Source organism: Danio aesculapii, chromosome 12 (genome assembly GCF_903798145.1).
Source record: "Danio aesculapii chromosome 12, fDanAes4.1, whole genome shotgun sequence".
NCBI lineage: Eukaryota > Metazoa > Chordata > Actinopteri > Cypriniformes > Danionidae > Danio > Danio aesculapii.
In genome coordinates, this window is record NC_079446.1 from 40987683 (window position 1) to 41003041 (window position 15359).

General features: G+C 38.5%; 1 protein-coding gene across 1 annotated transcript in view; it reads left to right on the top strand.

The window, feature by feature from the left end:
* LOC130238252 (cadherin-10) overlaps nucleotides 1–15359 on the top strand; it is a 136409-nt gene that overhangs the window by 67609 nt on the left and 53441 nt on the right. Inside the window, exon 4 of the mRNA XM_056469196.1 lies at nucleotides 8902–9021. Coding sequence (XP_056325171.1) covers nucleotides 8902–9021 — 120 coding nt within the window. The remainder of the gene's footprint in view (nucleotides 1–8901; nucleotides 9022–15359) is intronic.

Below are 15359 nucleotides of genomic sequence, written 5' to 3' on the forward strand. Positions count from 1 at the left end.
AACTATGACAAACATTCAACTTCACGTGATTTGCAGGGAGGATAAAGATCTTACAATATCCCGTCTGAATTCGTTCAATTATCAGTGATTTTAAAGCCATTAAGAGCAGCGCGGAGAATCAAAGTGAATGAACGGGATGCAGCAAGCTGAAATCAATTACTCTTCATGAAGCAACAAATTAACCCGCAGGTTTATCTCAAATGAATCAAAACTCATTTGCAGTTCCGACAAAAACAAGGCAGCCGTTTTTGATTAAAGATTTTGTGCTATGATAAGATAATCATTGCGGATCTTAATCATTGTGACCCGGCAAATGAATCAAAGATTAATCACTGGGAAATGAGCAAATTATGCTTGAAGTGGTCCTGGCGTACCTGTTTGTGTTTGTCAATTCATAAAGCGCTGTTTTGTGAACGCTTGACACGGAGTATGTGTCAAAGGTTACTCAACAAGAATACAAAACAAGAAACCAATTAAATCTTTTCGCATTTTTTACTTTTGCCTCTTTGACACATTGCTAATGATTAGGAGAGAGGTGTAAAGTGTGTCAGTGTGTGAGACATCTCGTCCCCTACAGCACAATTTCATAAAACCTTTTGTGACTGAAGGGGATGCATAAAACATTACTGGATTTGCTCATAATAATAATAACAATAACAATAATAATAATTATTATTATTATTATTATTATTATTATTATTATTATTATTATTATCTGTAATAGTAACAATAGTAGTTACCAATTATTATTCACCTTATTTAATAATAATAATAATAATAATAATAATAATAATAATAATATTAATAATAATAATAATAATAATAATAATAATAATAATAATAATAATAATAATAATAACATTATTTTATTTCATTCATTCATTTTCATTTTGGCTTAGTACCTTTATTAATCCAGGGTCGCCACAGTGGAATGAACCGCCAACTTATCCAGCACATGTTTTACGCAGCAGATGCCCTTCCAGTCGCAACCCATCTCTGGGAAACATCCATACACTCACTCACACTCATACACTACGGACAATTTATAATTTAATAATAATAATAATAACAGTGATAATAACAGTGATAATAATAATAATAATAATAATAATAATAATAATAATAATAATAATAATAATAATAATAATAACAGTGATAATAACAGTGATAATAATAATAATAATAATACACCACAAGTATCAAAATAAAGGGAGCATGAAATTTCTCCATTATTATTATTATTATTATTATTATTATTATTATTATTATTATTATTATTATTATTATTATTATTATTATTATTATACTATTATAATAATATTATTATAAACCACAATGATACTTATCTCCTTATTTAATAATAATAATAATAATAATAATAATAATAATAATAATAATAATAATAATAATAATAATAATAATAATAATAATAAGCAAACATTTTTACATCCGGCGACCATTGAAAAAGCGTACCTCCAACATGTTCCGTCATTGAAATGATGTCGTGGAGAAATTTCATGCTTCCTTGTAAAAGTATTTTATTTTGATACTTGTGGTGGCTGCTGTATTTTGTAGTTTACTTTGATACCTGTACAATTGAGGTATTCGGTATTTTATTTTAAAACACTATTCAAAGTATTTTTGCCCATCCCTGATCATATTAATGATCTAACTTCTTAGGAAATAAATCAAGAAATAAACCTTACACCTTCTTCCACAGCAGACAAAAAAATAAGCTTGATTTTAAGTCACATCACCTGACTATGGTTAGTTGTTTAGCAGGTTATTATAGTCTAGTTAACACCTTCCACTACAGCATCTAGACCTAGCAAAACACCCTATCTCCATCCAAAAAGTAGCCGCGCTGTCTGACGAAATGGGAAAAAAAAGTTAGCAAGCAACATGCAGTCACAAATCACAAATATTTCATTATATTACAGCAGATGCTTCGCTCGTGCCTAATATTTTCTGAAGCATGAAATGGACTAATATTTCTCCCTGTCTGCTGCCTTTCACATCATTACATATAGCAAAAGGATTTGGGACTATTTTCATTCTAGCGGTCAATCAGCACCGTCGTCACGTCTTTGTCGTGACATTTCCAATGCGATGCCAAAAATGAAATGTGCTATTAAAGCGTAAAGGATTTCAAATTTCTGTTAAGTTGCGAACGTCTCAGTGGAGAATAGATCTTAATGCTGGCGTGTTTGTTGAAAGATGGATCCCCGAGGCGTGAAACACTAGTCATCCTTTCAGACAAATGCAAGACCACTCCATTCCAGCTTCAGGGACTCTCAGTTGGATTCTTACATTACAGCGGCTGATCTCCTTCATGTCTCCGCAGTCGAGACTCTCAAAGCACCTGTGTTTTACAAGCTGAGAACACGCAAACATGGCAAGCCGGCTGGACTTTTATTCATTCGCAGGATATGAGTTCTTGATATCGACGATTGCTTTTGAATGGCAGTCAACTAGTGAGAATACTGATCTTGATATAAAAACAAATAGCCAATGATACTAGTAGAAATCCAAGACTTGATAACAAGAACTAGCATTTTAATTGGTGACAATGTATGTCTTTATCAACAATTCAGGTTGAATATCAACAAACTAGCGAGAATATTTGATATAACAAGGAAACAAATTAATACTAGAAGAAATCCATGTTTTGACATCAACAACTAGCATTTTAATTGGACAACATATATTTCGTTACCAACGATTCAGGTTAAATGGCAGCCAACTAACACAGATCTTGATATAAAAATTAGCTATTGATACTAGTAGAAATCCAAGTCTTGAAATCAAGACCAAGCATTTTCATTGGTAAAAATGTATTTTGTTATCAACGATTCAGGATGAATGTCAACAAACTAGCGAGAATATAAATGTTGATTAAAAAATTAGCCATTTATACTAATAAAAATCCAAGTCTTGATATCAAGAACTAGCATTTTATTTGGACAACATGTATTTTGTTTTCAACAATTCAGGTTGAATAGCAGCCAACTAGCAAGAATACAGATCTTGATATAAAAATTAGCTATTGATACTAGTAGAAATCCAAGTCTTGATATCAAGACCAAGCATTTTCATTTGTGAAAATGTATTTTGTTATTAATGATTTAGGTTAAATGGCAGCCAACTAGTGAGAAAATAGAGCTTGATATAAAAAATAGCCATTGATGCTAGTAGAAATCCAATTACTGATATCAAGAAGCATTTTAATTGGTGAAAATGCACCGTAAAAGCCATTAGTTACTATAAATAAGTGTGTAAACCCATTCCCTTAAGAAGCAACAAGTTGATTTTACTTTAAAAAGCCAGCAAACCCATTGACTAACTTTTATAATGATACACATAGTTTGTTTACTTAATATTTATAAGGCAACGAGTTTACTCTTTTTTTTTTTTTTTTTAAGTAAAGTCAACTGATGGCATTTTACAGTGTGTATTTCGTTATCAATGATTCAGTTTGAATGGCAGCCAAATAACGAGAATATAAAGCTTGATATAAAAAATAGCCATTGATACTAGTAGAAATCCAAGTCTTGATATCAAGACCAAGCATTTTCATTGGTAAAAATGTGTTTTGTTATTAACAATTCAGGACGAATGTCAACAAACTAGCAAGAAAATAGATGTTGATTTAAAAATTAGCCATTTATACTAATAAAAATACAAGTCTTGATATGAGAACTAGCATTTTATTTGGACAACATGTATTTTGTTTTCAACAATTCAGGTTGAATAGCAGCCAACTAGCAAGAATACAGATCTTGATATAAAAATAGCCATTGATACTAGTAGAGATACAGTACAAGTCTTGATATCAAGAACTAGCATTTTAATTAGTGACAATGTATGTCTTTATCAACAATTCAGGTTGAATATCAACAAACTAGCGAGAGTATTTGATAAAACAAGGAAAAAAATTGAACTAGAAGAAATCTATGTCTTGATAGCAACAACTAGCATTTTAATTGGACAACAAATATTTTGTTACCAACGATTCAGGTTAAATGGCAGCTAAGACAGATCTTGATTAGCTATTAGAAAATTAGCTATTGATACTAGTAGAAATCCAAGTCTTGATATCCAGACCAAGCATTTTAATTTGTGAAAATGTATTTTGTTATTTATGATTTAGGTTAAATGGCAGCCAACTAGCGAGAAAATAGAGCTTGATATAAAAAATAGCCATTGAGACTAGTAGAAATCCAATTCCTGATATCAAGAAGCATTTTAATTGGTGAAAATGCACTGTAAAAGCCATTAGTTACTGTGTAAACCCATTCACTTAAGAAGCAACAAGTTGATTTTACTTTAAAAAGCCAGCAAACCCATTGACTTTACTTAACTTTTATAATGATACACATAGTTTGTTTACTTAATATTTATAAGGCAACGAGTTTACTCTTTTTTTTAAGTAAAGTCAACTGATGGCATTTTACAGAGTGTATTTCGTTATCAATGATTCAGTTTGAATGGCAGCCAAATAGTGAGAATATAGAGCTTGATATAAAAAAAATAGTTATTGATACTAGTAGAAATCTAAGTCTTGATATCAAGGCCAAGCATTTTCATCGGTAAAAATGTATTTTGTTATCAACGATTCATGATGAATGTCAACAAACTAGCGTAGCGAACTAGCAAATATAGATGTTGATTTTAAAAGTAGCCATTTATACTAATAAAAATCCAAGTCTTGATATCAAGAACTAGCATTTTATTTGGACAACATGTATTTTGTTTTCAACAATTCAGGTTGAATAGCAGCCAACTAGCAAGAATACAGATCTTGATATAAAAATAGCCATTGATACTAGTGGAGATACAGTACAAGACTTGATATCAAGAACTTTTTAATTGGTGACAATGTATGTCTTTATCAACAATTCAGGTTGAATGATAACCAACTAGCGAGAGTACAGATCTTCGTTTTAAAAGTAGCCATTGATAAATTCATGTCTTGACATCAAGAACTGTTAAAGCCAAAACGATTGATAAAATACAGGTTGTAATTTAATTTAATATAGTATAAATGAATAAATACAATATATTTTTATAGCCTACACTGTAAAAAATGCAGGGTTCAACACAATTCATTCATGTTGTCCGACCACAAATTGATTAAGCTAACTTAAGACTTTTAACAAATTTATGTGGATTGAACATAAAAAAAAGTTGTCCCAATGAAATCTAGAGGGAATGGGTTTACACACTTTTTTAAAGTAACTAATGGCTTTTTACAGTTCATTTTCACCAATTAAAATGATTTCCTTTGGTGTGTGTCAGACACTGTTAAAACTTTTTATGATTCTGTGGTGTCTCCTGTGATTCTGTATGCTGTAACCTGCTGGGGAGGGGGACTGTTGGAGAAGGATAAAAACTAATTAAATAAGCTTATAAAAAGGGCAGGTTCTGTTGTGGGGTGTGTACTACCCAGTATAGAAGAGATTGCACATGATCAAATGCTGGATATATTTGTCAGTATATTGAACCATGATAGTCATCCCCTTTTTGATACAGCGTGTGCAAGCGCTTTTAGTACAAGATTAACTCAACCCCGGTGTTACAGAGAAAGATACAAGTAGTCTTTTTTACCAAAAGTGATCAGATTGTATAACCAAAGTCATACTAGATGAATTGTGCTGAACTGAACTAGATATTAGATATGGTCAAGTGTTTACTCGTTGTTTTTGGAACTACGGTGTGCAGTATGAATGTAATTTTATTATTGTTTTATATACATGTAATTTATTTTATCTGTTTTTAGTATGGAGAGCTCTGCTGTGACATGTGAATTTCCCTTTGGGGGTTAATAAAGTCAAAGTCAAGTCAAATCTCAGAATTGTGTTGTTTCAGCTCAGTTTGAATGAGCAATATATATATATATATTATATAGTGTACATAGACCAAATTGATGTTACATATTTTTAAATTAAATAAATAGGCTATTTACCTTCATGGTTTTCCTTTAGTTTCACATAAAACTACAGTATATTTAGAAGAACACTGATTGCTGGGACCCATTGACTCCCCCCCCCCCCCCCCAAAAAAAAAAAAAAAACACAATGGAAATTAATGGGTGCCAGCTACCAGCATTTTTCAAAGTATTGTATTTTGTGTTCAAAACTCAAATATTAAACACAAATATTATTCATTAATTCATTCTTTTTCCTTCAGCTTAGTTTCTATTTCAGAAGTCGCCACAGATGAATGACCTGCCAACTATTCCAGCATGTTTTACACAACGCCAGCCGCAAAACATATTATTGTAAAATTAATAAATTATAACAGAATTTTCATTTTTGTGTGAACTGTTCCCTTAACGGCAGCCTAACAATTCTTGATATCAAGAATCAGAATTTCAAGTGAAAATTGAACCAAGAACATCCTTCAAAAGGTATAAAAGCCCAAACAGCTTGCCACACAATGCTGTTTCATTCAGACCCTTTACATGACACACAACAGCTTCTCTGTCACTACCAATATTTTACTTCCCTCACAAATGTTAAAAAGCGCGTCACATTCCAGCGGCTCGACTATGGGGCAGACTTATTTATTCAAAGCAGCCTCGTAAATGGACTACAGTTTTCTCTCCCCGAGGCTTATTTTTGCGCTTGAAACCCAACCTCAGCCTTTCTTTCCCATCTCTCTGTTCCGCCAGGCCGGTGTGTTTTCCTTTCATAATCCGTATTTCTCCGTAGGGGTACACAGTTACATCATCCTCAGCGCTCCGTAACGTAAATGGGACACCATACTCGTTTGACACTTCACTTGAGCTCTTTTTTCAATACACAAATTCACGACTCTGCTTGCCAAAAAAACCCCCCCCAAAAAAAACGAGAGGTCACGGTGGCACTCGCGTTTAGACCCAACAAACCGGCCATGTGTTGCGAACGTGCCTGCCGTTAATCAGACCTGGCCATCCATGAATACTGAGACTCTGTTTCTCTCCGTGTTATCGGAATGGGATCGGGGGGCGACAGATGTTTCCGCATTCATTAGTATTCTCCGAACCGTTTGGAGAGCGAACGCTACTCGGCGGAGGTCTTGTCTATGCCAAGGATGCCGCTGATCCATGGCAGAAACAACATGTGCATTCGGTCCACCTTCAGAGGTGAGCCCGAGGAGCCGCCAAGTCACCTCTAAAGTCTATTGAGAAGAGCGAACAGTAGTACACAAATGGGAATGAAAATCCTTGAAGGAAACTGTGGCTGTAACGGAAATAACTGGAGATGAGGCAAAAGTTGTGTCTTGTTATATCTGAGAGCTGGTCGAGACCAGATTTTTATTGTGGGTAATGGTGTACAACTTTCTACCACAAGATCTGGGTCATATTGCTAAAAAGAGGGAGAATATAGATACATTGTTAACAATTTAACTTACTGTAAATCAATTACAGCAAAATTACCGTATTATTATTATAAACTGCACCATTTATCTTGATGTATTTGTATTTAAAGTATTGTGTTCTGTATATCTTTACTGCAAAATATACAGTACTTTTCACAATGCAACTTTAAAATACAGTAACATACTGCATATCTGTCCTACAGTAAAATACAGTTCAGATTACAGTTAAATATTGATTCGAGTCGTAGAACATTGTAAAAACAAATGTATTCCACACAAATTGATTAAGTTAATTGTTTTTGTAAATTTCAGTGGATTGAACATAAAACAATTAGGTTGTGCCAAAAAACATGTTGGTTCAGCTCATTTTAAGTAAGTAGTTTGTACAACCAGAAAAAAAAAATATTGTTTTGAGTGTACTGTACAATTACAACTACAAATTCCAAAAGTACTGTTGATGTTGTGTAAATTGCCAGTAAAATCATTGCAAGCATAATATGACAAAACACAGCCAATGTAACTCTCAAATGCTTTCAGAGAAAGAAAATCAAGCTGTAGAATGGCCCAGCCCATCACCTGGTTTCAACCCAAAAGAAAAAACTAAATAAAGATCAGTGATGTTCTTGCTGTGAGGCAACAGTGCTAACCACTGGGCCACCATGCCACCCATCTAGGAAGGGAGGAGGAGTAGGGGTGGAAGGGGGGATTCTTCAAAACGAAAATGGCTGTCATATGGAACTTAGAGTATTTATAGTGGCTTAGGAATCCTCTGATGGTGAATCATAAATTGTTTAATGCGTGACTGGCTGCAAGCAATCATAAGCATGTGATCCTCTCGTAATTAGTTTATAAATAAACTTCACGTCTTTAAGCTGCCATCACTAAAAAAGCCTTTATATTAAATATAACAAAGTTAAATATGTAATAGTTTAATACTTATTTCCCCCACTGTATTTCCATCATCACTTTACACCATGCCCAAATTCTGAAGCACTTCCATATCAAAAACTGCACTTTGTATTCCTCATCCAGCTGTCTAAAGCTGTGTTGAGCTGCAATCGAAACCCCCCAAAATCATGTTAGTTCTAGATTAATTGGTCTAATTATAATGTTTCTTTGAGCGGATTATTAGTCTGACGTTTCGCCGGCAACATCTAGCCGATTCCATCAGAGCAGAAAATGAATGGGATTGACCCGGAGAGAGCGGCCCGTAAGAAAAACTACAATTAAAGATATGTCCATCTCACCGCGCAGCCGGAGTAATTATGAGACTCGGATTTAGATAAGAAATACAGACGGAGATAAAGGAGATGAAAGAGCGAGTGATCACGCATTCGCCTTGATCACTGCTCACTCTGGGAGTCTTCATATAGGCTAATAGCCAGTTTTACAACTTGGAATTTGTCGTTCGTGGTGCACCTTTCGGACGCACCGCTTTGATCATTCTTGAGGTATTAATACTGGATGCGGGATCATGTTTTACAGTGGTGTTGGAGTTGAAATGCCTCCCTCAATAATTCTCTCTCTTTCTTTCTTAAGGTGCATTTGTAATGAAAGTTACGGCTTCTGATGCTGATGATGAATCGTATGGAAACAGCGCCAAACTGGTTTACAGCATTCTGCAGGGGCAGCCATATTTCTCAATCGAACCAGAGACGGGTGAGTTGAGCAAAGATGAGAGAATGAGACATATGTGGGATGATTAAAAGATGGGATGCAATAATGGTAATGTGATACAGCGTTTGCTAACATTTTAGGTTTTAGACACGTGTAAAGCCTGTAAGAACTGTCTTTCAGTCTTTTCATACGCTAAAAGTAAAAGATTATAATATATAGGGGAGAGTGGGGACGGTTGCAACATAGGGCAGTTGCAACAAGACTTATTCCTCCACTCAGGAATGAGCTTGAGGGATGATATTCATACAACATATTCTCAATTCTCAATATTCTCCTTCAATCTCAGAGAAATCAGCCATATGTGACCAATTCTTCAGTTTTTTTTAATGTTCAGATAATATCTCATACTGTCTATTCTGATTTCGTGAAATATTATTCATTTATATAAATTAAATCACTGTTTTCTTAGCTTTAAATATGTATAGCTATTAAGCGTTAAAGCTATTGTATCTCCATACCATAGACAGTTTAATCAGAGTTGCATGTTGCAACTGTCCCCTAATCTAATTTAAAAGCTTGCCATAATAACAATGCACACGTTTAAATGTATCACTGTTTCAATGTAATTTACAGGTTTTCTCAGTCAATTTGGTGCATTTCTCACAACACTATTTACATTTGCATAACAATTGCTGCAATTCTCAAAACAATTAGTCATTTGTGCACATCATGGTAGCAGTTTCTCATTCCAACAAGTTGCAAATGCTTTTGGACATGCGTCAATTGCTTTCACACAACTCTCTGCTGTTTTATAACATTATCATTTGCTTATGTCATGTCAGTCAAAATTAACTGAACTTGTGAGTGCTGAATAGTCATTCCATATAAAACTAATAGACCTCATTTCATTACTTGAGTCATTACATACCAAAATTAGTTGTCAAAATCTGTCAAGCAAATTTTATTTAAAAAAGATTTAATCTTTATTTATTTCAGGAATGATTTACAGACCGATGTATGTTGCAGATCCAGTTCCAATATGTACTGTAATATTGTTTACAGTTGTGCACAGCTCTACCCAAATGAAGTTTATGTTTGTTGTAAATAAGGGTGTTTATTTTAATTTATTCTTTTGCACAATGGCGTGAATACATTAGAATAGTAAAGAGCATATGCAGTAAAAATGTGATACACACAAATACAGTATTCAGTGTGTTGTACTCAGATACCTCACTAAATGCAGTGATGTCTAACTTTACTGTAGTTTTCAAATGGCTGTGCAAATAGTGTATACAGTAGCGCTGTTTTGAGCATTTTTAGGAAGTGTCATCAAAATATGACTGTTTTGCATTGGAAAAACTGTTCAGAGTAAACTGTCATGATGAAAACATGACAAAGCCATTTGACTATCTTGTTCATAAACAATGATGTCAGGACTTTTCATTTTGATGACACTGACACTTTCATTCACATCAATACTTGCTTTTGAGGAATGAGCTCTCCATTTTCAGCAAGTGACATGTTTTTGCAGGTTATCATCTAGGTTTTGCAGTTTGTACTAATTGTTTTGAGAAATGGAGTAACTGTTGAGCAAATGTAAATAGTTTTGTGAGAAATGCACCAAAGTGACTGAGAAAAACTGTAATTAGAAAAAAAATTATTGTTTTATTAATTAATTAATTTCAAACGTCAAAGTAGATTAGAAGGTTCAGTCTAGATCCAGTCTTAGTTTTTAGGCCTGATAATTGGTTGTTGCTTGTTATTTTAATATGTCTGTATTTATATGGCCAATTGATCACCTTTAACAATTTAACCAATTTACATTTACTGTGATTACCAAAAAAAAAGATAAAACAAAATCCAACCTGATGTTTTAGATTTTTTTTTTTTTGTTATCACATATTAATGAATGTTGCAACTGTCCCTCTGGGTTGCTGAAATCGTCCCCCTGCTCAGGGTCAGTTACAACGTTTGACCTTTTTGTTGACTTTTCAAAATACTTTTTGTCTGTTCAAGTTTAAATTCTTTAGATATTATCATATGTACACATATTATAGCAATATGGGTGTCATGGATTGGTCAGGCTCTCACGACCCCCACTCACGAAGATCACCATCACCTGACTTCTAATGAGCACACAGCTGCATCACATTCACGAGCACCAGATAAAAGCACAGCACTCCAGTCGCTCATTGTCCGGGCTCGTCTCGACGAAAGCGGACAACTGAGCGACCACTCAGCGTAGTCATCCTCAGCTAAAACAAACGATTTACTTACCTGTTCTCTTTGTATTCCTCCTAGTCTTCCTGGTCCTCCCGAATCGTCCTGTCTTCCAGTCCTTCCAAGTCTGTGTCATCCTCTGTCAGCTGTATCTGGTGTGTGCTGTCCATCCTCGTGTATTCCTGTTACCCAGCCACGGAGGAAAAGACCCCAACATCATTCCTGATCCTCCTGGCTATCCTTCATGTGCTCCTTGTTGTCATTTAATAAACACCCTAACGTTTCCTTACCTCTGTCTCCTGTCCGCTTCATAACAGAAGCCCGGACCTATAACGACGACAACATGAGCACCCCCGATCACCTTCAAGAGCTGGTGGACCAGTTGAAGCGGATTCTACAGCCACCAGCTCCACTTTCCAACGCACCACCAGCACCGAGCACTTCCGCCTCCACAGTTTCTTCTTCGGCCCTTCCTTCCAGTCCCATGGCCCGACCAGCGCCCTACTCAGGCGGAGCGGGGGAGTGCAATGGTTTTCTGTTACAATGTTCCCTCATATTCGAAATGCAACCTTCTCTATATCCCACAGATAAGTCGAAGATCGCCTACATCGTATCTCTACTCTCTGGACCTGCACTTAAATGGGCTGAGACGATCTGGAACCAAGCCGGGCCGGTCATGAATTCCATCACTACCTTCACGGAGTATTTCAAAGAGGTGTTTGGACGTTCTGATGGGGAAGTAGCCGCTGGAGAGCAGCTGTATCATCTAAAGCAAGGTACTCTATCTACACAGGAATATGCTCTCCGGTTTCGCACTCTAGCAGCTGCAAGTGGATGGAATGAGAGATCGTTGTTGACCACGTACCGGCTCGGCTTGGAACCCACTCTCCGAATCCAACTGGCCACATTAGATGATACAATGGGTCTGGAGAGATTCATCCAACATTCTCTCCGATGTTCCGATCGTCTCCGTTCCTATCAACAGGACACCATCACCCCCTCGTCTGCACTCCTCCAATCGCCTGAGTCAACAGCCTCTCCAGAACCAGAACCCATGATAATAGAGTCTGGAAGACTGACATCAGCGGAACGACAGAGGAGGCTGACCCGGGGTCTGTGTCTATACTGCGGTGTCAGTGGACACACCCGTATGGAGTGTCCCCTTCGTCCCATTCGGACTTCAGTGAGTGTATTCAGTACGAATATTGAACAATGTAAACCACTTACTACCACCGTACAAATAACTACTGCCTCTATTTCTCTCCTTGTCACAGCCCTCATCGACTCCGGGTCAGCAGGGAACTTCATCTCCCAATCCCTCTGTCGTCAACTCCACCTCCGTACTGAGGCGTCCTCGCATATTTACCAGATACAACCGATAACCCAGTGCACTCGATCTTCGACCCGTATCCATCGACAATGCGAAGACATCCTTCTTCAAGTGGGGTTGTTACATCAAGAGAGGATTCAATTTCTGGTTCTGGAGGGTGCAAATATGGACATCATTCTAGGGCGCCCGTGGCTGGTGAAGCACGATCCCATCATCTCTTGGGGCACAGGAGAGATAAAGAAATGGGGATCTGGATGTACACCTGCCTGTTTTCCAAATCTCCCTCTTCAAGGTCGGAACCCCATTTCTTTGTTTGCAACATCGGTCGAGAGCCCTCCTGAGAAGCAGTCTATCCACATTCCTAAGGAGTACAGCTCCTTTCATGATGTCTTCTGCCCCAAGAGAGCTTCCCAGCTACCGCCGCATCGGCCATGGGACTGCGCGATCGACCTAGTTCCAGATGCCCAGTTGCCAAGAGGTAGGATCTACCCGCTCTCGCTTCCAGAGAATCAGGCAATGGAAGATTACATAAGGGAGGCTCTGAGTCAGGGGTACATACGTCACTCAAAATCACCAGCCGCCTCAAGCTTCTTCTTTGTGGCCAAGAAGGACGGAGGGCTGCGTCCATGCATCGACTACAGGGTCCTAAATAACGGTACAGTAAAATACCGATATCCCCTTCCTCTGGTACCAGCCGCTTTGGAACAGCTCCGAGAAGCTAAAGTCTTCACTAAATTGGACCTCCGCAGCGCGTATAATCTGATAAGAATACGTGAGGGGGACCAATGGAAGACAGCATTCGTGACCCCTACTGGCCACTATGAATATGAGGTCATGCCTTACGGTCTGGTCAACGCCCCCTCCGTATTCCAAAACTTCATTCATGAAGTCCTCCGGGAGTTTCTTCACCACTGTGTAATAGTGTACATAGATGACATCCTCATTTACTCCCGGAGTGAGGCCGAACATCGCCAACACGTTGCGGAGGTCCTACACACATTGAGAGAACATCACCTCTACCTCAAAGCGGAGAAATGCTCATTCCACCAGAAGTCGATTCATTTCTTGGGATACATCATTGACCAAACCGGTATACGTATGGATGGGAAGAAAATTGAGGCTGTTCTATCCTGGTCAGAACCCACTTCCATTAAGGAGCTCCAGAGGTTTCTTGGGTTTGCTAACTTTTATAGACGGTTTATCAAGGACTACAGCAGGATTACATCACCTCTCACTAATCTCCTCAAGGGTAAACCCAAAGGACTGGAGTGGACCAAAGAAGCAGCCGCAGCCTTCCGCCTTCTTAAGAAGGAGTTCACAAGGGCCCCACTCCTGACTCATCCTGACCCAAATCTTCCTTTCGTGGTGGAAGTGGACGCATCCACCACCGGCGTCGGGGCAGTATTATCTCAACATCATGATACACCGCCCCGACTGCATCCCTGTGCCTATTTCTCTCGGAAGTTGAGCCCGGCGGAGCAGAATTACAGCATAGGAGACAGGGAGCTTCTAGCAATCAAGCTAGCCTTGGAGGAGTGGCGTCACTGGTTGGAGGGAGCCAAACATCCGTTCCAGGTGATCACAGATCACAAAAACCTCCAATACATCAAAGAGGCCAAGAGACTATGTCCACGTCAAGCCAGATGGTCACTTTTCTTCTCACGTTTTGATTTCTCCATTTCCTATCGTCCAGGACCCAAGAATCTAAGAGCAGACGCTCTCTCTCGTTTACACGAGCATCACGATCATGAAGAACTCCCAACGAAGATTCTTCCCGAACACATCTCCATTTGTCCGATCACCTGGAACGCTCCTCCAGTCGTTGCCACTCCGGAAGCCCCTGCTCCGCCGGGATGCCCTCCTCATCGGCAGTTCATACCACCTGAACACCGGGTAGATCTGATCCACTCCTTACATACCTCGCTAGGCACTGGACATCCAGGGATCAACAATACTCTCTCGCTAGTATCCCAACGATTCTGGTGGCCAAACATGGCAAGGGATGTGAGGCAATATGTTCAGGGCTGTAAGGACTGTGCCCAATCCAAGAGCCCACGTCATCTACCCGCTGGAAAGCTCCATCCCTTGCCGATTCCGAACCGTCCCTGGTCACACCTAGGAGTGGACTTTATCACTGACCTCCCTTCGTCAGAAGGTAATACCTGTATTCTAGTCATAGTAGATAGATTCTCAAAGTTTGTCAAACTAATCCCTCTGAAAGGTCTTCCCACAGCCTTTGAAACTGCCGACAATATCTTTAATCAAGTCTTCAGGTCATTTGGTATTCCAGAAGATATTGTGTCGGACAGAGGTCCACAGTTCATCTCACGTCTATGGAAAGCCTTCTTCAAGCTCCTAGGTGTGGCCGTCAGCCTCTCTTCTGGATATCATCCCCAAACCAACGGGCAGACAGAGAGGAAGATTCAGGAGGTGGGACGGTTCCTGAGGACCTTCTGCAGTGGTCACCAGAACTCCTGGAGCCAGTATTTGGGCTGGGCAGAATATGCCCAAAATTCACTGCGGCAACCCTCCACCGGACTCACGCCATTCCAGTGCGTCCTGGGCTTCCAACCACCGCTCTTTCCCTGGGATGGCGAACCATCTGATGTCCCCGCAGTGGATCACTGGTTCCGGGAGAGCGAGAGAGTCTGGGACGAGGCTCATCAACATCTGCAGAGGGCAGTCCGTCGAAGCAAGGTAACCGCCGATAGGAGAAGGTCTGAAGAACCCAGATACACACCCGGACAAAAGGTGTGGCTATCCACCCGGGACATACGCATGCGACTGCCCTCTCGCAAGTTAAGTCCCCGATTTGTTGGTCCCTTCACCA